At 48.8% G+C, this 25,412-nt stretch overlaps 1 protein-coding gene across 8 annotated transcripts in view; it reads left to right on the forward strand.

Annotated features, from left to right (window-relative positions):
- The window catches only part of LOC119461140 (cytochrome P450 3A29), a 278,911-nt gene extending 253,779 nt beyond the window's left edge, over positions 1–25,132 (forward strand). For 3 of the 8 annotated variants that reach the window (XM_049671786.1, XM_049671787.1, XM_049671783.1), the window contains exons 3-5: positions 9,700–9,889; positions 20,674–20,882; positions 20,960–25,132. In XM_049671786.1, coding sequence (XP_049527743.1) covers positions 9,787–9,889; positions 20,674–20,882; positions 20,960–21,955 — 1,308 coding nt within the window. In that variant the 5' untranslated portion in view covers positions 9,700–9,786 and the 3' untranslated portion in view covers positions 21,956–25,132. Of the gene's footprint in view, positions 1–4,069; positions 4,250–8,264; positions 8,449–9,699; positions 9,890–20,673; positions 20,883–20,959 lie in introns of those variants that run through there. The other 5 variants (XM_049671788.1, XM_049671782.1, XM_037722347.2 and 2 more) reach the window with 4 other exon arrangements.
- The last annotated feature ends 280 nt before the right edge of the window (positions 25,133–25,412 follow it).

The following is a 25,412-nucleotide window of genomic DNA, read 5'->3' on the forward strand; positions in this document are numbered from 1 at the left end:
CCCTGTCTTCGCACTTTCATTTAAAAAATACAGTGTACGGTCTTAGTTTTTTTTGATCGTTGTTCATGGGTTTTTATGGTGCGGCTGGAGATAGTGTCATGGGATCAGAAAATGGACAGAGTGGACAGAGGATCGGAAAATGGACAGAGGTAACTTTCTACTTTTCTTGTGGAGAACCAAGGTGTCTGTGGAATCTTTGTAGATATTTGCGAAGATATTCACGCATACCTCCTGTACTCCTTGATTACTCAATGCATCCATGACTGCTGATATCTCTACTGAATCAAATGCCTTTTCATAGTCTATGAAAGCCACATAGAGAGGTTGATTGTACTCGGCAGATTTCTCAATTACCTGATTGATAACATGCATGTGCTCCGTTACAGAATATCCCTTCCTGAAGCTTGCCTGTCCTCTTGGCGTCGATGCATTTTTTATCGCAGAATAAAGTAATTTCTCTCTCTCTTGGTTGACTGAAGTCAAGTGTTGCCCTGATTATATTGGAAATCATCAATACTGAACATCAACAATACTGAAAGCAAGCTAATGGGCCTATAATTCCTCAAAACGTATAGAAACATAAAGAAATATCTATACAAATTCCCAGGTGTCTTTAGCAACTGCCTAAGAGACGCGAAGGCGAAATCTTTGTAAAGCCTCCTGTAATTCGACCTTAATCTACCCTAATCCTCCTGAATACACCCTAATCCAACTTAATTCAATCAATAATCAAGCATTAATTAACTTTGCTAATTATTATTCGTCTCTTATAGACGGCTGAACATGCTTTGGTTCACTTCTGGCCTTCCTTGGGTCACGTGACTTTCTGTACCTCACAACGCGACCTTGAAACAGAGATATAAGGCTTTCGCCTTAAAAATGTCCGCCGGCCAGATTCAATGCGGTCCCTCCCGCACAGAATCCCGGTACCCTAACCATTACCCACTTTTTTTTAGCAAGCCATTTAAAGCCAGGAACGCTACAGACGGATGCCTCAAGAGGTGGAATAGAATGCCCTTAAGAATTTTCAGTGTGCAAGCCATCGCGTTGGGACGCTTGGCGCGTCTTCCGAATGCCTACAATTTCCCGTCGCTCTCATCTCTTGCACCATCCAGGTAAGGCCAAGGGCGCGACGCCTGCAACACCACTGGCCCCACTCTTCTTCACGCCAGCGTTTTTAAACGTTTCGTAGATATCAGTTTCGTTTCGCGCTGTTCCTTTTACGCAGCAGGAGTGGCCTTCAGTGTTGCGGTGCGCCAACATGCAGCACCCGCGTGTACTTTCAACAACGTCCGAGGGGTCCAAGCGTAATGCTAAACCAAAGCTATCGCTGTCAATCCTTCGGTCTTCGGGCGATACTACGAGATTCTTTTAGGGACTCAATCGAGCCTGATTGCCGCCAGTCGCGATCCCACGATATGGAGAGAAGACAGAGTCGTAGACGAAGGAATCGTTGCCGGTGAACGCAACTTCGAGTCTCGATTCATAGAGCGTACGTTCCAAATAGATCACTATAGGGGAATCGTTGAGATCCCTCGCGATCAGCCACTGCTTACAGATGACGCAATCCTTAATGTATGCATTTACAAGTGCGCTTAGAGGATGATTTACTTTGTTCTTTAGCACAAGAAATATCCACACCTGGACTTGTTGCTGGGCTAGTTGGTTCGTCTTGTTCCGTAGTGTTAAGACGCAACCAAGGACGGAAAAATTTTTGTCCTGATCCTTTTTTTTTCTGTTCTTGGTTGCGCCTTAACACTACGGAAAAAATATCCACGCGCGGAATATTCCTGACTTCTTAGAATTCTATAAAAGGCATGATAAAAGTTGCATAAACTAGGGTAAGCTGTCTCATACAGGCTGGCTTAGCCTTTGATAGGGAGGCCTTTTTTTCACTTTTTTTTCGCAAATGCAGCTATGCAACCTTTGGAGGGTTAATTTTAAGCACATAGTAAGGTGACGTCACGTGGTGTCTCTGTCGGCGTTGATTATCTTCAAAGCAAGAAATTGGAAAGAAAACGAGCGCTGTCGTGTCGCGTCTGCCGCTTTCGGTCAGAATGGTTGTATCACTGGCGAAATAATAGTTCACACTCGTACAAGTCGCTTTCCTGCATTGACTCTGCGCATCATAAGATTCTGGGAAGAAAATGCCCCGGCGCTATAGCGGCGCGGTTACGTGCACAGAGATGGCAGTGCCCAAGCGGCGCTGAGGTATGGCATCTGTAACGTCATCGCTCGAAGTGTGCGAGGAAGGAAATGTATAAGGTTGTTGTACTTTGAAATTGGCCCAACAGCCACGCACGTTAAATGGAATAATTAGTGAAAATGAAAATACGCGGTTTTATGTTCCGTTTAAAGCCACGATCTGATTATGAGGCACGCCGTAGTGGGGGACTCCGGAATAATTAAAACCACCTGGGGTTCTGTAACATGCACCTAAATCTAAGTACACGGGTGTTTTCGCATTTCGCCCCCGTCGAAATGCGACCGCCGTGGCCGGGATTTGAACCCACGCCCTCGTGCTTTGCAGCCAAACGCCACTTAAGCAACCCCGGTGGGTACAATAATTAGCGGAGGGGGATACAAATTTTAGTTTCCTTTTCTCTCTGCCAACTCTATATACTTGCGAAAAGACTACCAGGAAAATCGTGCGAAGTTTCTTTTTTATTTTATTTTGTGTACCCAATGTAATGTCGCTGTGTTCATTTTTTCCAACGGTTGTTTCTTTGATGACCATTATTGGCACAACTGTCACGTCAGGGAAGAGAAGCTAGCCGACAGCGCGACAACGTTAATCGTTAACAAAGAAATATTGCTCGCACCTGACTCGGGAAAGTTTTATGATGCAGATAGTCCCTCTGAGTGCAGTCCCTCTGAGTACAACGATCAAGAGGATGGTTGTATTGGAGGACCGCTTAGTACACAAGTCAAAGAACGAATGTTATCAACGACTAATAAAGAAGGAGAGATAGAGTCGCGCTTCGCGCGTGCAGGAAATTTCGCACAATTGGAAGGGAAGCGGGTTGACATCGACGTCGCTTTCTTCGCCCCAGTAGTTCTGCTCAGTCTCTGCTAGAAAAGTCAACGCAATCAACTCAGGCATAGGCGCGTTGCACATAAAAACCACAAGAATTGGTTTGTTGTCTGTGCTGGCAATGTCGTCCACGGTATCCCTTGACTTGCGATAGACATTATACTTAGAGGAAACTGGTCGCTGCCTCAATGAGACGCTAAAACGAGCACATGTACATAACTTCCACGTGGCAGTAAAATATCGCTTAGTTATGCACTGCTGCGATTGTGGATAGGAACCACAAATACAGAAGTTGTGCACAAGAGTATGGCAAGTCCCGCACCGTGATTGTATAATAATCACCAATCAGGCCCACTAGTACTCTTTTTCTTGAGGTGCAATAAGTGCCTGCATTTGTCTGTATAATTTTTGAAAAGCAAATAAAAAAGTTAAACTACGCTTCGCTTCCGTTTATGTCAAACAGATGCGCAACAGCACACCTTTCAGCATACACACTAATAAATGTAGCACTTTCCAAAAACCGCAATATATTTCAGCTTTTAGTTCCACCTAACGGTATTCGTTCATATCTCTGTCTGTTGTTGCCTTTATTTCTGTCTGGTATTGTACTTGTATGTGCACCGGGTTATATAGCATATACGCCATACGCACGTGGAAGTAATAAAATAAAGCGCTTGTCTGTGTGTCCATATGCGTTTTCCTTTCTGTCGATGTCCTTCGCGCTGCTTTGCCATTCCTAATGTCCAACCAAGTCACCCATTCTTCCGCCCTTGTCAGTTCGAAAATAGCCTCACACACGTAGCAAGCGAGGCATGTTTACCTCTTCCTAACGTCGCCAGAATAATTTTCGCTAAGTGACGACAATGCCGATTTGGCGGAGGTGGGTCTTAACCATCATTGGCATTTATCCAGTCTCGAAGAGCCAACGATGTTTTTTTTTTTCCGAATCCTGTCATTCGGCGCACGACGAGCATCACATTCCAGTCGAAGTGCACCGCTCCTAACAACTATACAGACAGCACCCAGGTGGCAGTCAAATCACGTTCCTGGACCACCGGATAAGGTGTTGCGAACGCTTCGATACTCTGCTGTTGTATCGGAAGGGTTCAATCCGGTGTTGTATTGACGTCTTGGATTTTTACGCGATGAACTTCACGACAGCGCCGCCGCACCACTGCTTACGCATTTTCCTCGGTGTCCATGCCTGACAGAGATGTAAGTGGACCCCTCTTTTTTCTAAGCTGTGTATTTGACGTCGTTTTACTTGTGTCGTGTGAAATCATGTAGTGTCGTTGAAACTGTTTTGTAGATAAAGGGAAGCCAGGAGTCTATGGTCAATAAACCGGGCCTTTCTTGGGAATTGAAGGGCCTGCGATGGATCATGGATAGGGATAACAAAAGAAAACGCTATGCAGGTCCATCGCACATGTCAAAATTTATGTGAGGCGAGGATATTGTGAAGCAGTTAACTAAATATTGTACAACTAATTATACGTGCTGCGTATAGTTGCCTGCTTTGTTTTCACGCTATGTAACGTGTATTCTCATTGAACGTTGATATTTATGCACTGCGCAGGTCCCAGCTTTAGGGTCACGCAGTGCTTGCGTTTACGCACTGTACAGTTCACAAACTATCCCGAAATGAACACACCAGTTCACGCGGAGGCACAATGAGAGACGTCGACGTAGAAACGCCACGAGGACGAACACGATGTTTGATGCTTATCGAAGTGGTGATGTGAGGCGTGTGCACAGAGGAGTACGACAAGTATCTAAATACTATAGAAGCAATCTATATGTTAGGGTTCCAATATTTGTTTTCTGTGTCGCTGCGGCATACAACCAATCTGTAGATTTAGAGACGGAGAAAAAGGTAACATTTTATTGTTCATAGTGGCAAGGCACTCAACATCCTCCGTCCAGGATCTCGCTGACGAAAGGTCTCGCTTGGAGGTGGAGAAGAGAATCATTTTCAATTTTGATTTCAATTTCATTTTAGTTCAGGTCTTACCTAATGAGATAGAAGCTAAATGCTTCAATCGCCTGACGGTGGTATCTACCCCACTCAGTTTGCAACAAGTGCAGTACAAAAAAAGAATCACATATAACATGTTCACAGCTACACACAAATGAAAAATCATGCAAAAATTAAAGCCACGATCACAGTGGAAAGAAGTGGAAAGAAGAAGAAGCCCTTTTCGTTTGTGCTTCGACGCCGCGGTGTTCGCTGTTCATGTTCGCGGCATACATACGCTTGCGCGTAACCCGCGGTTATGAAGTGAAACGTCACTGTAACTTTTTAGACCATACATTTTTAAATAAAAATGTAATGACCGCAGCGAACGTGGTGTTTATGCAGACGAGTTCCTACGTGAGGTGAACATACTTTGCCGCTAATAACGTGAGCGTCAGAAGACTAATTTAAAAAATCCCTGCCTCTTCCAGTCCGTGGAGATGGTCGAACAGCTAAGCTGTGTTAGTTGCACAGAGTGTTACGAGAGTTACATGTGCATGTGTTGCACGTGATGCAGTTGCGTAAACAGAAGCAAACGTAGATCTACAACATGAACTTATATTGAAACGTTGCGAGACGAGAAGGAACATCGACTTCCGACGCTACTCGACGAGTGTTCAGTTCTGGTCGAAACCGGCCGAGCCGCCACCAGAGGCATCAGCTGCAGTCAGGGACCGCGCGCGTTCGGCGCGAACGCGGGGAAACACGGACGGCGTCGACAGCAGCTCTACGCGTTACCAGAAAGGGAGCGCCGCACAGAAACACCTACTCTTTTCGCCTCTCCTACTCGCACCCAGCGCGGCCTCTCATTGGTCGCCTCCTCCCCCAGCGCACCTCTCCTCTGCTGGTCACATGACCTGCCCTCCCCCGGCGTGGCTCTCATCCTCTCCTGGTCACGTGATCTGCGTGACACCGGACAAACGGTGAAGGGTCGACTAAGAGCAGCTGCGCTGTTAAAAATCATTACTATCAGTTTAAATGCGTAAGCATTCCTATGCCTACCCAACGAGAAATACCGTCCGTCCGTCCGTCCGTCCGTCCGTCACGTGAAACGATCCCTTTAAAGACAGGGCCCGCAGCAGCAAGCGAATTGACCTTCATGCTCTTTCTCGCTTCAACGCGAACTAAGCGGCGAGAACACAGCGGACACGAAGCAAACAGCTCTTGATACACTTTGTCCCCATCGCAGATCGCTTTCAAAAAAATCGTCGCATATCCACGAAGTGAATGATGATGAGTAGGCGAAGCACCGGGGGATCATCCGGGTAAAACAGAGCTACGGACGAGAGAGAAAGAGAGCGCGCGTCGGGAACGAACGCCCTTGTGCACCGCAGCGACCCTAGCTACAGACGAGAGAGAAAGAGCGCGCGTCGGGAACGAATGCCTTTGGGCACCGCAGCGACCCTAGCTACGGACGAGAGAGAAAGTGAGCGCGCGTCGGGAACGAGAGAGAAAGATAGCGCACGTCGGGAACGAACGCCCTTGTGCACCGCAGATTTAGGGTCACGCAGTGCTTGCGTTTACGCACTGTACAGTTCACAAGCTATCCCGAAATGAACACACCAGTTCACGCGGAGGCACAATGAGAGACGTCGACGTAGAAACGCCACGAGGACGAACACGATGTTTGATGCTTATCGAAGTGGTGATGTGAGGCGTGTGCACAGAGGAGTACGACAAGTATCTAAATACTATAGAAGCAAACTATATGTTAGGGCTTCAATATTTGTTTTCTGTGTCGCTGTGGCATACAACCAATCTGTAGATTTAGAGACGGAGAAAAAGGTAACATTTTATTGTTCATAGTGGCAAGGCACTCAACACCCTCCGTCCAGGGTCTCGCTGACGAAATCTGCCAGGTGCTGCTGTTCTCTTAGGCTGGCTCCGTGACTCAGCCATTCGGTGCTCGAGTTGAGGGCGAGTTCAGTGTAGGCAGCGCCTCCTCTACAAAGAGGCGTTGGTGGAGGATAGGAGGGGAGGTAGAGTAGAATAGCAACTCCAGAGGACATGAGGGATGTTCCCCCGTCCTGCCACAACGTCAGCAGGACGGGGGATCCTCTGTCAGAGGGCCGTGAAGGAGGTGTATACGTGCAGGAGTGAGTAGTGTATTAGTTTCTGCCTGTCTGAGTGCTTTAGAGATACCTGTGAACCGATATCATTTGTACAGGTTTTATCACAGGCACTAAATTGTCGGTCAAAATCTCGTCCCACGTAATCCGGGAGCATACGGTAGCAAATATGCAGTTGCACAAGTATGGGGCAGCCCCAATATAAGAATATTGCGAAAATCAAGGAGGGGTGCGGGTAGACAGAGCTTTGCTTTTAGAAAATGGGGATCATCATCATCATCATCATCAGCAGCAGCAGCAGCAGCAGCAGCAGCAGCAGCAGCAGCAGCAGCAGCAGCAGCAGCAGCAGCAGCAGCCGCCGCCGCCGCCGCCGCCTATATTTTATGTCCACTGCAGGACGAAGGCCTCTCCCTGCGATCTCCAATTACCCCTGTCTTGCGCTAGCGTATTCCAACTTGCGCCTGCAAATTTCCTAACTTCATCATCCCATCTGGTTTTCTGCCGACCTCGACTGCGCTTCCCTTCTCTTGGTATCCATTCTGTAACCCTAATGGTCCACCGGTTATCCACCGGTTAGGGATATGAGAGACCGAATGCAAGACAGCATCGCAAACTGCTCTGGCTAAATGGGGGTGCACGCGGTGGAAACCCCCAAATAGTGTAAACTATTTGGTGGTCGTGGCTACTAATTAGACGACAGAATGTCTCTGAAATCGCTGCCGTATCAAACTGCCACCCTACCGCTCATATTGTCACTTGTTCGTGGAATCCGCCTTTGTTCCATAATGCCACAACAGGAAAGAGGTCGCGATTTTTCGATAGTTTCCTCAAGAAAGGTTTGCTTGGAGGAACACCATGGAAGCTGAATGAGGACAAATCTTAACGAGAAAACGGTGACTGACAACGCACAGTTGTTTATCACAATTCTAACTTCAGTACTTTTTTCAAATTTCACAGTATTTCCTTGCTTGCAAGCACCACTGTTCATCAGCCACACTATGTTCTGCTATGTCTGTTGCCGATCAGTAATTTGAAAGAAAAAAATAAGATATCGTATTCAGCTAATGTGCGTCTGCGTATATTTTCGCACACAGTGTACATAAACCATTCTCTTTTCGAAAATGGTTGACAATCAATTATTTTACAGCTTTTACTTGGACAAAATGGCGATTCTCGCTACAGTAATCGCTGCTGTCGCTGTGACCACAGTCGTATTCTGGCTGCTAAAACGTCGCAGCAAACTGAGGTTGTTCAAAGACCTCGGAATTCCAGGACCAAAGCCGGACTTCTTGTGGGGAAATCTGAAGCAGATGGACCACAGACGCGTGGAGGTGCGTGAAAAAAATATGCCATACTTCGGTTTCTTAGAACTTAAAGCGGCTAGTCGGTAACTCACCATAGCAAGTGAACAACGCGAAAGAGGGACAAGGACGGGAAAGCAAGGTGAGAACAGGCTGTGAATTTTTAGAGTGCCTTTGTAGCGGACGTGCAAGCGATTAATGCCACTAAAAGCACACGAATATAAAGTTGAGCTGAGGTGTTCCTATTCTCAAATTTTAAGGGTTGTTGCTAAAAGTGGTGGGAGGAGATCACGTCAAGCCTTTGGCGAGTTGTTTTTTTTTTTTTTCTTTTTGGAGGGGGGGGGGGGGGGGGGGGGCATGTCACTTCTCAGCAGAAATCAACCACCAGTGCTCGGCGCTTCCATGTAGTCCGCCTGCCAAGTACAGATCGAAACCTCTGCTTCTTAACATTAGCAATAGGACGAGAACTGGTTGTTATGTTCAGTAGGATAGCGTGACCCGGAAAAGGCCTCAAAACATGAGGCTTTGGAATGCTCATTGCAAGCATTGTCTCGGTACGTTTGAGTCGAAATCTGCGTTCGAAACTTTCTTCTCCCAGCTTTTCTTCTTTCTATCCCTGGCTTAAGGCATTCATCCGGGAGCCGTTCCAAATAACTTCCCCTCATGCACTAAAATGGGTACCAAGTGCAAAGACACTTCTGTAGTTGACCACAATTATTTTAGCTGCTGGGATATGCAGCATATGGGGATCCTTTTTGTCTCGTTCCGTGCTGTCTACGAGTTATCTTTCTCCGTTTACTCGTCCCCGCGTGTAGGGTAGCTAACCGGGCGCAGCCTTGGTTAACTTCTCTGCGCTTCTATCTGATCTCTTCCTGAATCTCTAGCATTCGCTTCTTGTTGCATGTCGTTTTGATGGTTTTTCTTGTGTCAGACAGCTATATTCTACTGTAAACGAAGCACTTGACATCTGCTGAAGCAATCACTCTGCAGGATCGAGAACAAGCGCAATCTGATTATTACTAATAAATAATTGTTATGCCGAGCAATCTGCTAGTATCGCTTTTTCTAACTCTGCGCAAGAAAAATCGAAAACGAGAATTAGTCGTTTTGTATGCAAATTAGCGGCCTTTTATTGCTATTCCCGATGCACTGTAGCAAAATATTACATTGAATTTAACACAACATAATACGGTGTACCGAAAAAGCCATGACCAATAAAGTATTGTGACCTAAGTGGGTCGCATCGGATATGGTAGCTGACATGCTAATGCATTTTTCCAGGCATTCGTGCAATGGAGAAAAGATCATGGAAAGCTGTTTGGCGTCTACGTGGGGAGTGAGCCTTTCTTGGTCATCACAGATCCCGAAATGGCACACGAGTGCTTTGTCAAGCAAGCGGCGATATTTCAGGACAGACCGACATCTTTCGTGGATGCGGAGCCTTTCAAAAGCAGCCTCTTTCAGCTTGGTGGTAAGCTTCACATTACCCGTGGATTCGTTAGTAAGAAGTTGACAATGAAAAAAAGAGAAAGTGAATACACATGTAGAAGCACTTCCTAGACAAGCATTGCTGAATCATGTAGCTTCAATGTTTTGAGTAGAGGATTTCTTTATATTGTTTCTATCGATTTATATTTGTTTATCGCTGACAATGAAGAATCAAGAAAGCTGAGCGAAAGCGTCAGGCACACTTTGTAACTAGGGCTATATGCTGGAAGCCAGCGCCCACCATCGATAAGTTTCGTAAGCAACTTTTATACTATGCCATTCACGTTATATTCTGTATTTTCTTTCTCACACAATAGTGAATAGAACGCAAATATGCCAAACATTCTTCCATGAAAAAAGATGTCACAGTTTCGCCCTAGGGGCGAAGCAATGAATGCGATAGCAACACAGCAATGTCATACGAAGTAAGGTGAGCGGCTTTGGTAGCAATATGAATTGTAGTAAACATGAGCTGATTAAGTAAGCAGGTGTGTTGCGGCGTAAGTAGACCGACATGAAGAGAGACTCGATGACCACGAGAAGGCGCGTGTGAAACGGTGGTGTTGATGAGAAGCGCTTCCCGTGGGCAGCGCGTGCGAAGGGACACACCTGTAACGCTGCACTGCCGAACCGGGCAGCATTGCATGTGTAGCGTGCGTTGGAAAATGTGGCCCGACTATTACTAACTGATTGAACAAGCGTGGTGTGAGCGCGCACAAACAAACATGAATAGATCACACTGAATGCCTGCAGACAACGACTGTCAAAACGCTGGCAGCGAGCGCATACGCCGCAGCAACAGGCGAAGGTATGTGCGGTCTATCGCTTCAACGGGAACTGAGCGGCGAATGCACGGCGTATAAAGGTCAGAGCCGTGTGGAGATAGATAAGCGACGGTGCGAGCGAGCGACGAGCGCGGTTGTTGGCAGAGTAGAAGTGCGCCCCCCCCCCCCCCCTTCCGCTCCCTCCGGCGCTGGCTTCTCGCTTCCTTGCTTGCGCGTGGGAGATTGAGTGCGTTCGCTCTCCGTGATAGCGCGCGTCCCCGCACGCTTCCGCTCGGGCATACGGCGCGCGGCGAAGATTTTATCTATACGGAACCTCACGGCGACGGCGACGACGACGGCGACGGCGACGGCAACGGCGACGCCGACGGCAGAAATCCGGTTGAAGTGTCCATATAATTGCTATCGCAATAAAACAACATTACGAGGGCTACAACAGGCGTCGCTTGCCAGGGTTAATGAATGGCGCGTTATTTCACGAATGGACTTATAGCAAAGAGGCCTTCTTAATATGATTCGGGCTATAGTTTATCGGCAGAAAATTGTCGCGTGCATCAATTAAATTTTGCTGCACTTCTAGCGTAGAACACTGGTGCAGGTATGAGGGGTGTTCATGAAGTTTGTATTATCGGTACCATAAACTTTGAACAGACATGAACGATAGGCCTTAAAATGAGCGCACGTTTCTTTACTTATAGCGGAATATAAAACCTGTGTTCGATAGAGTTCCAGGGAAAACCTCTAGGGCATCAAACATAAAAGGCACCTTCCATCGTGAAGGTTGGTTGAAGCATGAGCAGTAGTGATGCAGAACTATCGATACTATCGATAGTTGATTCAGTATCGAACTATATCGTTGGTAAAAAAACTATTGATAGCGCTATCGATGGTAATTTTGATAGTACTGTCGATTGTATGAAATCAACCGCGCGAACTCATTGCAGCATAAACTTGGTTCCCCGAGTGCATGGTATATGGTGGTGGTAACTATGACAGGACTCATCGTCATCGCAGTCTACCCGACCCTTCACAGAGCTCTGCAGATATGTACCCTACGTACAGTTGCTGGATAAAGTGATAAAGTCGCAAATGTCATTGTGCTGGCAACAGCGACCCGAGACGCACGGTTTGGCGCGCCTGCTTCTGAGCTGAATTCGAGTGGAATTATTACTTCTGCACGTGTGCTTGCTGGGTTTCAAGGTCAGTGATGAAGCTGAATCGAAGCTACATTGCATAAAAGCAAGAAACGAGCACGTTGCCCTATTAATAGAGCAGTTGCGCACTATGATTTGTTCCGCAGCACACCACTCCAGTGCTCTAAACAAGTCTGCTCACGAATGTACATACACGTGTGCAGCCGGCCAAATCTTTAGCTAGCTTACGTAAATGCTGTTCTTTTCTGCTTTACAACGCGTTACGATTGAACGAACTTGCGAAACGGTCAAGGTTAACTCATGCTCACAAAGCTCGTGAATATCGTATCGTCATTTGTTAGGTTGTTCTTATTGTAAGGTGCTGAGGCACAGTAAATCGGTGCTCGTGCGAGTCAGTTAAAGATATGGCCGGCTATGCATACAAGGACGTACAAGGACTACCGATGGTACTATCGATAGTAACACTGACTTCACTATCGTTAGTGACACTATCGCTAGTAGTATCAATAATACTGTCGATAGCCTTGTTACACTATCGATAGCTTCAAAAAAACTATCGATGCTATCGATAGTCAATTTACCGATAGATATGCATCACTAAGGAGCAGTAATTTTTCTTCATTTCAAGGCGCACAAGAATATTCATGCCGAGCTGGTGGCGGTGTACGGTGAAACACGAGCAGTGATCTGCTTTCTGCATTTCAATACCTCTGCCACCAGCTCAGCATGAATATCATTGGCATTTTCTCCCCTTGAAAGGCAGACAACAGATCATTGTTCGTTCTTCAGCCAATGTTCTCGATGGACGTTGGCATTTTCGGTTTGATGCCCTAGCCGTGTTGTGCTACGCGAAATGTATAGATGCCCCGGCTCTGAAATCGGCGAAATTATTTTTGTCGCCGCGATGGAAGCGAGCACCGGAGGGGAAAAGCGCTTGGAGGTGGAGAAGAGAATCAATTTTGATTTCAAATTGATTCTAGTTCAGGTCTTACCTAATGAGATAGAAGCTAAATGCTTCAATCTCCTGACGGTGGTATCTACCCCGCTCAGTTTGCGACAAGTGCAATACAAAAAAAGAATCACATATAACATGTTCAGAGCTACACACAAATGAAAAATGATGCAAAAATTAAAGCCGTGATCACAGTGGAAAGAAGTGGAAAGAAGAAGAAGCCCTTTCCGTTTGTGCTTCGACGCCGCGGTGCTCACTGTTCATGTTCGCGGCGTACATACGCTTGCGCGTAGCCCGCGGTCATGAAGTGAAACGTCACTGTAACTTTTTAGACCATACATTTTTAAATAAAAATGTAATGACCGCAGCGAACGTGGTGTTTATGCAGACGAGTTCCTACGTGAGGTGAACATACTTTGCCGCTAATAACGTGAGCGTCAGAAGACTAATTTAAAAAATCCCTGCCTCTTCCACTCCGTGGAGATGGTCGAACAGCTAAAGTTATTTGCACAGTGTGTTACGAGAGCTACATGTGCATGTGTTGCACGTGATGCAGTTTCGTAAACACAAGCAAACGTAGATCTACAACATGAACTTATATTAAAACGTTGCGAGACGAGAAGGGACAGCGACATCCGACGCTACTCGACGAGTGTTCAGTTCTCTGATCGAAACCGGCCGAGCCGCCACCAGAGGCATCAGCTACAGTCAGGGACACCGCGCGCGTTCGGCGCGAACGCGGAGAAACACGGACGGCGTCGACAGCAGCTCTACGCGTTACCAGAAAGGGAGCGCCGCACAGAAACACCTTCTCTTATCGCCTCTCCTACTCGCACCCGGCGCGGCCTCTCATTGGTTGTCTCCTCCCCCAGCGCACCTCTCCTTCTCTGCTGGTCACATGACCTGCCCTCCCCCGGCGTGGCTCTCACCCTCTCCTGGTCGCGTGATCTGCGTGACACCGGACAAACGGTAAAGGGTCGACTAAGAGCACCTGCGCTGTTAAAAATCATTACTAAGTTTAAATGCGTAAGCATTCCTATGCCTACCCAACGAGAAATACCGTCCGTCCGTCCGTCACGTGAAACGATCCTTTTAAAGACAGGGCCCGCAGCAGCGAGCGAATTGACTTTCATGCTCTTTCTCGCTTCAACGCGAACTAAGCGGCAAGAACACAGCGGACACGAAGCAATCAGTTCTTGCTACACTTTGTCCCCATCGCAGATTGCTTTCAAAAAATCACCGCATATCCACGAAGTGAATGATGATGAGTGGGCGAAGCACCAGGGGATCATTCGGGTAAAACAGAGCTACGGAACAGAGAGAAAGAGCGCGCGACGGGAACGAACGCCGTTGTGAACCGCAGCGCCCCTAGCTACGGACGAGAGAGAAAGAGAGCGCGCGTCGGGAACGAACGCCCTTGTGCACCGCATCGCCCCTAGCTACGGACGAGAGAGAGAGCGCGCGTCGGGAAAGAGAGCGCACGTTGGGAACGAACGCCCTTGTGCACCGCAGCGCCCCAAGCGGTCTCCAGGCAAACCAGAGCTACGGACAACGGACAACAAGGAACAAGGCTCGGTCCTAAGGTGCTTCGCCCTTAATAGGGCCCGCGCGTAGCGCCGTACGCAGCCGCCGCCGGAGTACAGTTGATCACGGTTCGATGCGGATGGACAATGCGCCAGAGAGCAAGAATGGCTTATAGTGATTGGAACGGTCATCAGTGCACCTGGCACCGCCACCTGTAGTAGTTTGCTTGCGTCATCAATTCACCTTGCGCCGCCGTCTGCAGCAGTTGGTGTCGCCGCAGCGCTGTCGTTTATGTTGATCGGATCAAGTTTCATAGCACTGATAACGGCACATGGCTGCGTGGAGATGAGCAAGTTGCACAATGCTTACGCACACTTAGACAACTAAGTGCGCCCAGAGGAGTTTCTGCATAATTTTTTTTTATTATTGCCTTGGGGACAGTTGTCTAAATGGCCAATCAGGAGGCAGTGACGTTTTCATGCACACCTATCCTTTAAAAATACTGAAAATCGCACCTAGTCCGAGATATTCGTAATCAAATTCCAAAGCTCAATTAAGGCAATATCCAGACTGAGGGCGTTCCGCTGCGCGTCAGTCGGCAACGCCCCGTAAAGAAGTGCGGTGTGAAGTTTGAATGATAGCATGCCGCGGCAAATGCTGACCCGCCATACAGCCGCACATGGTTGCCAGGCAAAGCGTGCCGAATCAGTAGCTGCAGCGACTAGCCGAGACGTTCGGTTTACAGCTTCCTTGCGTTTGTCGTCAGGGTGTTCCGGTCTGATATGATAGCCGGGCCGCCCTTCCTGCGCTCCCGAGGCGCTCGGTTTCGATGTTGCCAGGATTTACCGTTGAAATTCGATTAAAAATATTTCAAATTAGGTGCTACTTTCAAAATAAAAAAAGTCAGAGTGCATTAAAATGTGACTGCCTTCAAATTCGCGATTTAGATAGCTACCCCTAAGGCACTATTAAGAAAGTCAATAGTTTTTGTTAGTCTTCTGAACCTCACGTTATTATATACAGCAAAGTCTGTCCGCCTCACCTAGGAACTCACCTGGAAAAACGACACGTTCGCGGCGCTTATATAGCCTGTTTATAAGCAATCTGTATTCTCTAAAAAAAGCACCCTGTATTGAACACGATTTTTATACTCCCCTAAATCAAGAGACGCGCAATTATTTTGATGCTATCCTATGCGCCTGTTCTATTAGTTTGCGGTACAGATAATGCGAACTGTGTAAACTCTTATGAAATACTTAGTGTAAGAAAGGAAACAGTTCTCTGCGAGCCATCCGTACCTCTGCCCTAGACGTTTGATTCTTCTGCAGTGATTCGTGAATTTTAACGCGATAGCGTTAAGGGCTCCTTGTCGCAGAAAATCCAGCGTCGGCATGGATATCGCTGTCCGTGCTGGAGAAAATTATCCCCAACCACCCGACCCACGACTGCGCAGGCCCTCCGTGTGGCGCAATGTGTTAGTGAACAAAAATTGAATTTCTCACAGTGAAATCCGTCAGAAAAATGGTAAAGTACAACTTAACCACAACCTACAGACATGGTGGCGTCGGATTGTAATTTGAATGAACAAGAAAACATAATTCTGTTACGAGGAAATTGAAACACAAACGCCTTTTCCGGCATTTATACCATACCAACAGCAGCGCGCTCGGATAGGTTAGTTGCGAAATTAATATCCAGATGGCGCTCGCATCCTCAGCAGGTCAAACTGGGACTTCGCCTGCGTAATGCGGTTTGGACACGCGCGCACAGCGGAGCAATAGAAAACAATTAATAAAATGATGAAAAGGGTGCTGGGGCCTTCAAATTTTAATATAAGACGACTTATATTGCCCCTGAAAAAACGTCTTCCCAGCAATGCATTTCTGTTTAAAAGTGAAGCCGATTTTAAGGAGATCGGTGTAAGCTTGGTCTTTGTAAAGTGGCTTTCCCACGTTCGGTGTTGCAGTGAAACCAACTAAAAGAAAAATGCGATGCGAACGCGGCCCGATAAAGTTATCACGTTCCGCTCTTAAAGGCGAAGCTTAAGCGTCCTCCAATTTTTTATTCCGATTCTTCAATGAAGTTTCATTGTTTTTCTTCTATGAGAAAAAATACCAGGTCAATAACAGCCAGCACTACTCTCAAGGAAAAAAATACATCTTTCTTTCTAAGCCACAGTTCAGTCGAATAGATACCGATTGAATTGTGGCTTTAATCAGATCTGATAAAGATATTCTGTAGCGAACGGTATTGCCTAGGGAGCCTATATACAAGCGCTGGCGCTGTAAACACCGCTTGCATGCAGGCTCGCTAGTATTGACAATTGCCGTTTCTTTTGCACGGGGCAGGGGGGATAGCGGGGAATAGCGAGGGCATGGAGGGTTACCAGGTGCTGGCATCCTCCAAAGAACACACTTGTTCATAAAAAAAAGAACTGTCAGCCCTTCCACAGGGGCGGCGATGGAAGACCAGCGAAGCTGCACTATGGTAGGAATTATGTATTTCCAATTATGACTATTAAGATGTGATGGTGTAATTGGTTGTTTGAACTATTAAAGAATGAGAAATATATATTATCCGGTAGTTCTCATTTATTTAGTGGCCACAGGGACCCAGGCCTTATGGTCGCTACGGTACACTGCCATAGGGTGTACGGCAAAGGTTGGCACGTTCTTCATAAACACGTCACCAACGCCGCGCGCGTTCGGTGCGAACGCGGGCGAAACGCCGCCGCCGTCGACAACAGTTGTGCGCGTTGTTTGTGTGACCGCACACAACCGCTGTCCTGGCGTGAGCAAGCGCGTAAGCAGCAGCGGGCGAAGGTTCATTCGGTCGATCGCTTCAACGAAAACTGAGCGGCGAAAGCACAGCGCATACAAAGGCAGGAGCCGTGTTGCAGATCGCTTTCAAGAAACGGTGCGTGCGACCGACCGGCGCCCAGAGAGAGTCTGCGGCACGGGCGGCAGAAGCCGGCAGCGCTGCGCGCATGCGCCGCAGTGGGAGAGCTGGCACGCACACGCACAGACTAGGGTGCCTCGATGCCCTCCTCGCCCACCGCTCCCCTTCCACTGGGAAGTCGCGTTCGCTCCCCGTTAAAGTGGGCGTCCCTCGCCCTCTCGCGCTTTCACTCGCACATACAGCATATGGCCATGCAGTGAGAGTGTTTTATTGCGATAGCAATTATATGGACACTCAAAAGCAGATTTCTGCCGTCGGCGTCGCCGTCGCCGTCGCCGTCGCTGTCGCCGTCGCCGTCGCCGTCGCCGTGAGGTTCCGTATGACGTCATTTGGAGATGAAATCGTCGGTAGGTAAGTGGTTCTTGAGGGAAAGGGAAAGGTTGGCGCTATCTTCTGCAGCCCTTGAGGGAGCACGGCTCAGCGCCAACGGGGAGGGGTAAGTGGGAGCGAAAGAAGGGATAGAGTGGAGACGCCATGGCTGGGCGAAGCAAAACCGGCAGGCATAGGCGGCACGTATCAGGCCGAGATGGAAGGCCTTGGTGTGCTGCAGAGTCTGCAGGGGTGTTGTGCCAGGCCGGTCAGGCCCGGGGTGGAGTGGGAGGCCGTGAGGCCTTCCCGCTTGTAGAAATGTCCTTAGAGGCGTGCGGAGAGCCCTGACGAGTCAAGGAACTCCACGACGCCTCGAAGTGCAGAAAGGTGGTGTCGGCCGGGGAAGAGGAGATCTTCCTCCTTGTCACAGGGGAGGCCCAGGCGGCGGAACTCCTGCAGGAGTGGGCCCCGCTGCTGGAGGTACGCCGGGCAGGCCAGCAGGAGATGTTCGATCGTCTCCGGCTCCCCGCAGGAGCTGCAGGCCGGGGACGTCGCTCGTCCCAGTCGGTAGCTGCGTGCTGCCGTCCAGCTGCAGCCGATGCGGAGCCGGAGAAGGAGCGAGGGGTGCCGCAGCTAAACGTCGCGTCCCTTCCTTCCCCCTCCCCCACGGCCTCTCGCGCGTCTGAAGAAGGCGCGTTTGCTCTACATATATGGTGATTGTAAAGGAGAAACGAGACGCCTCTCGTCGCCGCGCGCCGAACGCTGTATGTGCGAGTGAAAGGGCGCGAGGGGCGCGTCTTTCACGGGGAGTGAACGGGCGGCGGAGAACAAACGCGCGTTCTGCGCCGTGCTCGCTTAAGGGCTGCAGAAGTAGGCGTCTCTTTTCTCCTTTACAATCACCATATATGTAGAGCAAACGCGCCTTCTTCAGACGCGCGAGAGGCCGTGGGGGAGGGGGAGGGAAGGGAGGCGACGTTTAGCTGCGGCACCAAGTGCCTATTTATATCAGAGGCTCCAGCAACAGTCACCAACGCCGCACGCATTTTGAGCTAACGCGGGCAAAACGCCGATGGCGTCGACAACAGTTCTGCGTGTTGTTGCTACCAAAGCCGCTCACCTTACTTCGTATGACATTGCTGTGTTGCTATCGCATTCATTGCTTCGCCCTTAGGGCGAAACTGTGACATTTTTTTCTACATCCGGACGCGACCACCGAAGAGTGAGCCCTCCACAGCTTCGCTGTAAAAACCGAACCGCGCTTCTCTTTTATGGCGATAGCAATTATATGGACACTCCAGAAGCGGATTTCTGCCGTCGGCGTGAGGTTCCGTATGACGTCAACGGCGATGAAATCGGCGCCGCGCTCCGGACGCTGTATGTGCGAATGAATGAATGAAAAACTTTATTTTTACAAAGGAGGTTTCCCGGCGTAGGTGGAGCCCTCAGTCCAGGGCCCCTGTGGCCTTTGCCATCTTGCGAGCTCTGTCGATCAGCTTGAGCTGTTCTTCAGGCTTCGAGCAGGATAGCGCAGCCTCCCACTGCTCCGGTGTTGGTGTTTTGTGTACTGGCGCTACATTTGGTTTTTGGCAAGCCCATGTAACGTGGTAAAGCGTCGCGTGTTCCCGCATAGCGGGCATTTATTGTCATATGTTGCCGGATAGATTTTGCTGAGTAAACTCAGATTGGGGTATGTATTAGTCTGCAGTTGTCTCCAGGCGACCGACTGCTCTCTACTAAGGTCTTTGTGGGGAGGGGGGTAGATCCTCCTTAGGGCTCTTTGATTTTCTAAAGTTGCTCCATAGCGTCTGGTGACTGTGTCCAGTTCCCCGTCGTGGTGCGCCCCCCGGTTGGCGTATGCTCGGGCGTTGGCGTCGGCACGCTGGTTCCCTGTCACAGTCTCATGGCCTGGTGTCCACGTAATAAAGCATCTCGAGAAGGTGACTTTTCTCCCCTTGAGTATGCGGATGGCCACAGTGGATATGCGTCCACTGCTGTACCTTCTGCACGCTTCTTGCGAGTCCGTAAGTATTTCTGTAGTGGCCTCTTCGCCCTGGTGGGTGATGGCGAGTGCGATTGCCGCTTCCTCAGCCTCGAGGATGTTGTTGCCTTTGATCGAAGCGCAATTGATTTCCCTAAGCTGGTGATCAACAACGCTGACTACCGCCCCGGAGTGTTCCTTGTATGTGGTCGCGTCGACGTATAACACGTCTTTTCTCCCCACGAAATATCTTTCGTGTGCTTCCGATCTTGCCTTTCTTCTGGCCTTGTGTATTTTAGGATGCATGTTTCTCGGTATCGGGCTGATCTCAATGATCTCTCGAATATCTTTAGGTATGCTTTCCGTGCTGCTAATTTCTCTGCAAGCATCCCTCATGCCCAGTATCTTCAGCGTGTTCCTGCCCGTGGGGGTCTGCATGAGTCTCATTTTCTGCGCGAGAAGGTGAGCTTCGATGTGTTCTTGCACTGTGTTGTTTAGTGAAAGGCCGCGAGGGACGCGCGCTTTCACGGGGAGCCAAGGCGCGTCGGAGAGCAAACGCGCGTTCTGAGCCGTGCTCCCTGAAGGGCTGCAGAATTAAGCGTCTCTTTCCTCCTTTACAATCACCATATATAGAGAGCAAACGCGACTTCTTCTGTCGCGCGAAAGTCCGTGAGGGGACGGCGGGAGGGAGGGAGGGGAGGCGGCGTTTAGCTGCGGCACCAAATGCGTATTTGTATAAAAACGTTGTGAGGCAAAAAGGTGGGTAAGCTTTCCGACGCTGCTCGACGAGTGTCCCATTCTGATCTCGTCGAAAACCTCCGAGCCGCCCCCAGAGGCACCTGCAACAGTCACCAACGCCACGCGCGTTCGGTGCGAACGCGGGCAAAATGCCGACGGCGTCGACAACAGTTCTGCGCGTTGCTGGTGCTGCTGCATGTCCAAGTTTATACAGATGATAAAACTACTATCCTTATTCCGTATAGCTCTCTACTAATTTGCTATCGCTATTGATGCTTCGCCTTTCGGGTGAAACTGCGACCATTTTTTTTTTTGCGAAACTGCGAGATTTTTTTTTTTTGTTTATAACGTATTCTCTATCTTTGCTTCCAGGCAGAAAATGGACGAACGTGAGGGCAGCATTGAACTACGCTTTCAGTTCAAGCAGGATGAAGGATCTCTCTTCGGTAGCAGACCTTTGCGCCACTAGATTTGTGGAGAAGGTATCTTCCATATGCCTGCGGAGTGGACACGTAGAAGTGTTCGATCGTGCATTGGACTTTTCTTATGACTTCCTCATGAACACGGTACTGGTGCAAAAGGTATGTGCTTCTATGTGTATTCCTACTCGTGGGAACGCTTTCCCGTCAACAGTTCAATCTGCTTGCTTCTTCGACAGGTGAAATCTCAGGAGGGCTGCAGCGAGCCAATTCTGGAGTTCCTGAAGCAAGTCAGTAAGGACATGGAAAACTCAGCCATCGAAGTGGCGTTTACGGTACCCGCGGTACGCTCTGTCCTTACGCTGATATATCCATTCACAAAGCATGCTAAAGCGTTCAAAAACATTATGAGCCACGTACAACACTTAATCGAACTACGCCGTTCCGGAGAGCTACCGAAAGAACCCAGCGTGCTTCAGACGCTTCTGGCCACAGAAGCCCTCAATGGAGCACAAAAGAAACCTAGCAGGCGCTACAAATACCTGGACGACCACTACATATCGTCTAATGCGGCAATATTTCTGTTGGCAGGCACCGAGGCTACGGCTTCCGCGCTTTCTTTTCTGATGTATCTCTTGGCAAGACATCCCCGCGAACAGGACAAAATAGTCAAGGAGATGGAGGACATTTTTGCTTCTGAAGAAGACATCAAGTTTAACTTCAACGAGCTGCATCGGCTAAAAAGAATCGACATGGTAATCTACGAAGGACTTCGCCTCTACCCGCCCGTCCCACTGTACTTGATAAGGCGTTGCTCTCAGGACACGACTGTTTGTGGGCAGTTCATTCCAGCCGGTGTCAACGTGATGGTTACACCGTGGCTCATTCATCACGACTCTGAAATTTGGCCAGAGCCTGAGAAGTTCCTCCCAGACAGGTTTGCCGCAGAAAACAGCGAAAGTCGCCAGAATGGGACCTACATGCCTTTCGGACTAGGGCCCAGGGTGTGCATAGGTCAGAAGTTAGGGTTCCTGGCGCTGAAGTCAGCGCTTATTGAAGTTGTTCGAGATTTTAGGCTAACCTTGTGCAATGAGGCCACTGGGCCGCCAACATTATCGGTTCCTAGCGTAATACTCGTACCGGGAGGAGGAGTGAGGGTCAGGCTGGAGCGCAGGACAGCGATAGCGTCGAGTGAGCGGTGCAAGACTGGGAAGCACATGTTCGTGGCAGCTTAGATTTGTGAGAGAGTCAATAAGTATTTCAGGAAGTCAGTCGATCAGCTTGACACCTTTAGTGTCATTGTATTGAGGCACTTTTCACCCTCCCAAAAGGATAAATTTTATTCCAATAGAAGGATCTCAATTACCAGTTCTTCTCGGAGGTTTTGTTAGGCACCACCAAGAAGTAATATACATTTGCTTCCTCCAACCATTGAAGGCGCATGCCAAGCCAGAATTCAACGGCATCAGACTCTTTCTCGTAATTCAGCAGTGCCAACAATCTGCACCCGTATGTAAGTAAAGAATACTACTAATAACAAAGATGGAGAACAAGAACAATATGAAGCAGTCCTGAAAAGTCGTTTTCTGACTAGTGTTTCTAGCTTTCACAACCTATGAAACCGTTTCATTGCTCATTTACCCAACATCTTGTGACTTTATTTTGTAGCGCATCGTCTTTATTTGTGGCAATTTCGTTAAGGTATAGGAGAAATAATGACGCCCTCTCGTGCTCCCCCTTACCCGATGACAACGCCCGCTGCTCAGGAACTCAGCTGGCCGTTTCTTCCATCGACCTTCACACCATCGCAACAGAACAGCGCAAGGACCAATGGATTGTCTCGCTGATAGACTTGCTCACTGATCCGTCGGCAACATCACCCACTCGCGCAATGCGTCGTCAAGCCCACCATTTCGCCGTTCGCGACGAGCTCCTTCACCGACGGAATTACAGTGCCGACGGCCGCCAATGGTTACTGGTAGTACCCCGCAGTCTTCGTTCTAAAATATGCGAATCGTTGCACTCAGATCCACAGTGTGCGCACTCTGGGGTATACAAAACTTACCACCGAATTCGACAACGGTACTTTTGGCGGGGAATGTACCGGTACGTGCAGAAATTTGTTCGCTCCTGCCTCGATTGTCAGCGCCGGAAATCTTCGCCGAACCTCTCGCCAGCAGGTCTACAACCTTTATCTTGTCGTAACCGGCCCTTTGGGCGCGTTGGCATCGATTTATACGGACCACTTCCTCTGACGTTGGCTGGTAACCGCTGGGCCATCGTCGCTGTTGACCATCTCTCGCGATACGCCTAAACTGCCGCCCTTCCAGCGCCTACAGCACGAGATGTTGCCTCCTTCCTGCTCCACCGATTCATACTGCGTCACGGTCCACCCCAGGAGTTACTCAGCGATCGAGGCCGTGTCTTCTTGTCGGAAGTCGTCGAAGCCATTCTCAAATAGTGTCACGTCGTTCACAGCAAAATTACTGCTTACCACCCACAGACAAACAGTCTCACAGAACAATTTTACTGCACGCTCGGCGACACGCTCTCAGTGTGCATCGCCGCCGACCACACATATTGGGATGCCATTCTGCCCTTCGTCACCTACGCCTACAATTAATACCGCCCCTCAGAGTACTACTGGCTTCTCACTGTTCTTATTGTACGGCCGCCACCCGTCGCGCACAATCGACACGATCCTTCCATACAGGCCAGACACGTCTGAGTATACGCCTATATCTGCCACAGCCAGACATGCTGAAAAGTGCTGCGACCTTGCCCGGACCTTTATCACAAGTGAACAAGAGCGGCAGAAGGGCATTCGCGGTGACACCACCACTTCTGCGCCCACGTTTTTCCCTGGGGCGCTCGTCTGGCTCTCAGTCCCTACTACCGCAACTGGACTCTTTTCGAAACTACTGCCCAAATACGAAGGCCCCTACCGTGTTGTCGAACGCACGTCCCCAGTAAATTACCTCAACGAACCTGTTGAACCATCTTCGGACATGCGCCGTCGAGGGCGCGACATCGTCAATGTGGAGCGCCTCAAGATATACCATGACCAACTCATGGTGACAACCTGTTAAGTCGCCGGGCGGCTCCCTTTTCACAACCGGGGTAATTGTAGCGAAGCGTTAGAACTCTGAAGTGGGTCGTCCGCTCCAGCGCCGGCAACAGTCACCAACGCCACGCGCGTTCGGTGCGAACGCGGGCAAAACGCCGACGGCGTCGACAACAGTTCTGCGCGTTGCTGGTGCTGCTGCATGTCCAAGTTTATACAGCTGGTAAAACTACTGTCCTTACTTCGTATAGCTCTCTACTAATTTGCTATTGCAATTGATGCTTCGCCTTTCGGGTGAAACTGTTTGACACGCGGGTCTTCCAGTGACGCCGGCCACGCACTCTCAGCATGGCTGTAAAACGACAAAGCAAGCAGTAGACGCACCCTAACGTTCCGCTCAAACGGCTTCGTAGCGGAGAGTGGGCAGCGTTCTTCGTTCCGCTGCCGATGTGAGCGTGGTGCGCAGGCGTTTCACACGCGCCGTGTCGTGGTCATCGAGTCTCTCTTCATGTCTGTCTGCCTACGCCGCAGCACACCTGCTTACTTACTAAGCTCATGTTAAGTACAATTAATATTGCTACCAAAGCCGCTCACCTTACTTCGTATGACATTGCTATGTGTTGCTATCGCATTCATTGCTTCGCCCTTAGGGCGAAACTGTGACAATTTTTGAAAGTGTCCGACGAAATGCATGGGCGTTCCAGTTAACTTTGTGCTTCAATTCATAAAACAGCGTTTTCCTCAAAAAGTTACCTATTGCCAGGCTATTGAAAATTACCTGCCTCTTCCGCATATTAATCTTCAACGGTGCTATTACACCGTCTCGATTAAGGTACTCAATCATTTGTTGCAATTCATCCCCAGTGTTGCTGAACATTACAATGTCATCGGCAAACTGAAGGTTGTTGAGATCCGTTGATCCCCACTTCTAAGCCTTCCCAGCCCAATAGCCTGAATACTTCTTCTAAGCATGTAGTGAACAGGATTGGAGAGATTATGTCTCCTTGCCTGACGCCTTTCATGATAGGTAACTTTCTACTTTTCTTGTGGAGAACCAAGGTATCTTGGAATCTTCGTAGATATTTGCGAAGATATTCACGTATACCTCCTGTATTCCTTGATTACGCAATGCATCTATGACTGCTGGTATCTCTACGGAATCAAATGCCTTTTCATAATCCATGAAAGCCATATAGACAGGTTGATTGTACTCTGCAGATTTCTCAATTACCTGATTGATAACATGCATGTGCTCCATTGTAGAATATCCCTTCCTGAAGCTTGCCTGTCTGTCCTCTTGGTGTCGATGCACTTTTTTATCGCAGAATAAAGTGATTTCTCTCTCTCTTGGTTGACTGAAGTCAAGTGTTGCCCTGATTATATTGGAAATCATCAATACTGAACATCGACAATACTGAAAGCAAGCTAATGGGCCTATAATTCCTGAAAACGTATAGAAACATAAAGAAATATCTATAAAAATTCCCAGGTGTCTTTAGCTACTGCCTAAGAGACACGAAGGCGAAATCTTTGTAAAGCCTCCTGTAATTCACCTTAATCCACCTCAGTCCTAATCACCTATTCACCCTAATCCTATTCACCCTAATCCACCTTAATCCTCCTTTATA

The sequence above is a fragment of the Dermacentor silvarum genome, chromosome 8 (assembly GCF_013339745.2).
Source record: "Dermacentor silvarum isolate Dsil-2018 chromosome 8, BIME_Dsil_1.4, whole genome shotgun sequence".
Taxonomy (NCBI): Eukaryota; Metazoa; Arthropoda; class Arachnida; order Ixodida; family Ixodidae; genus Dermacentor; species Dermacentor silvarum.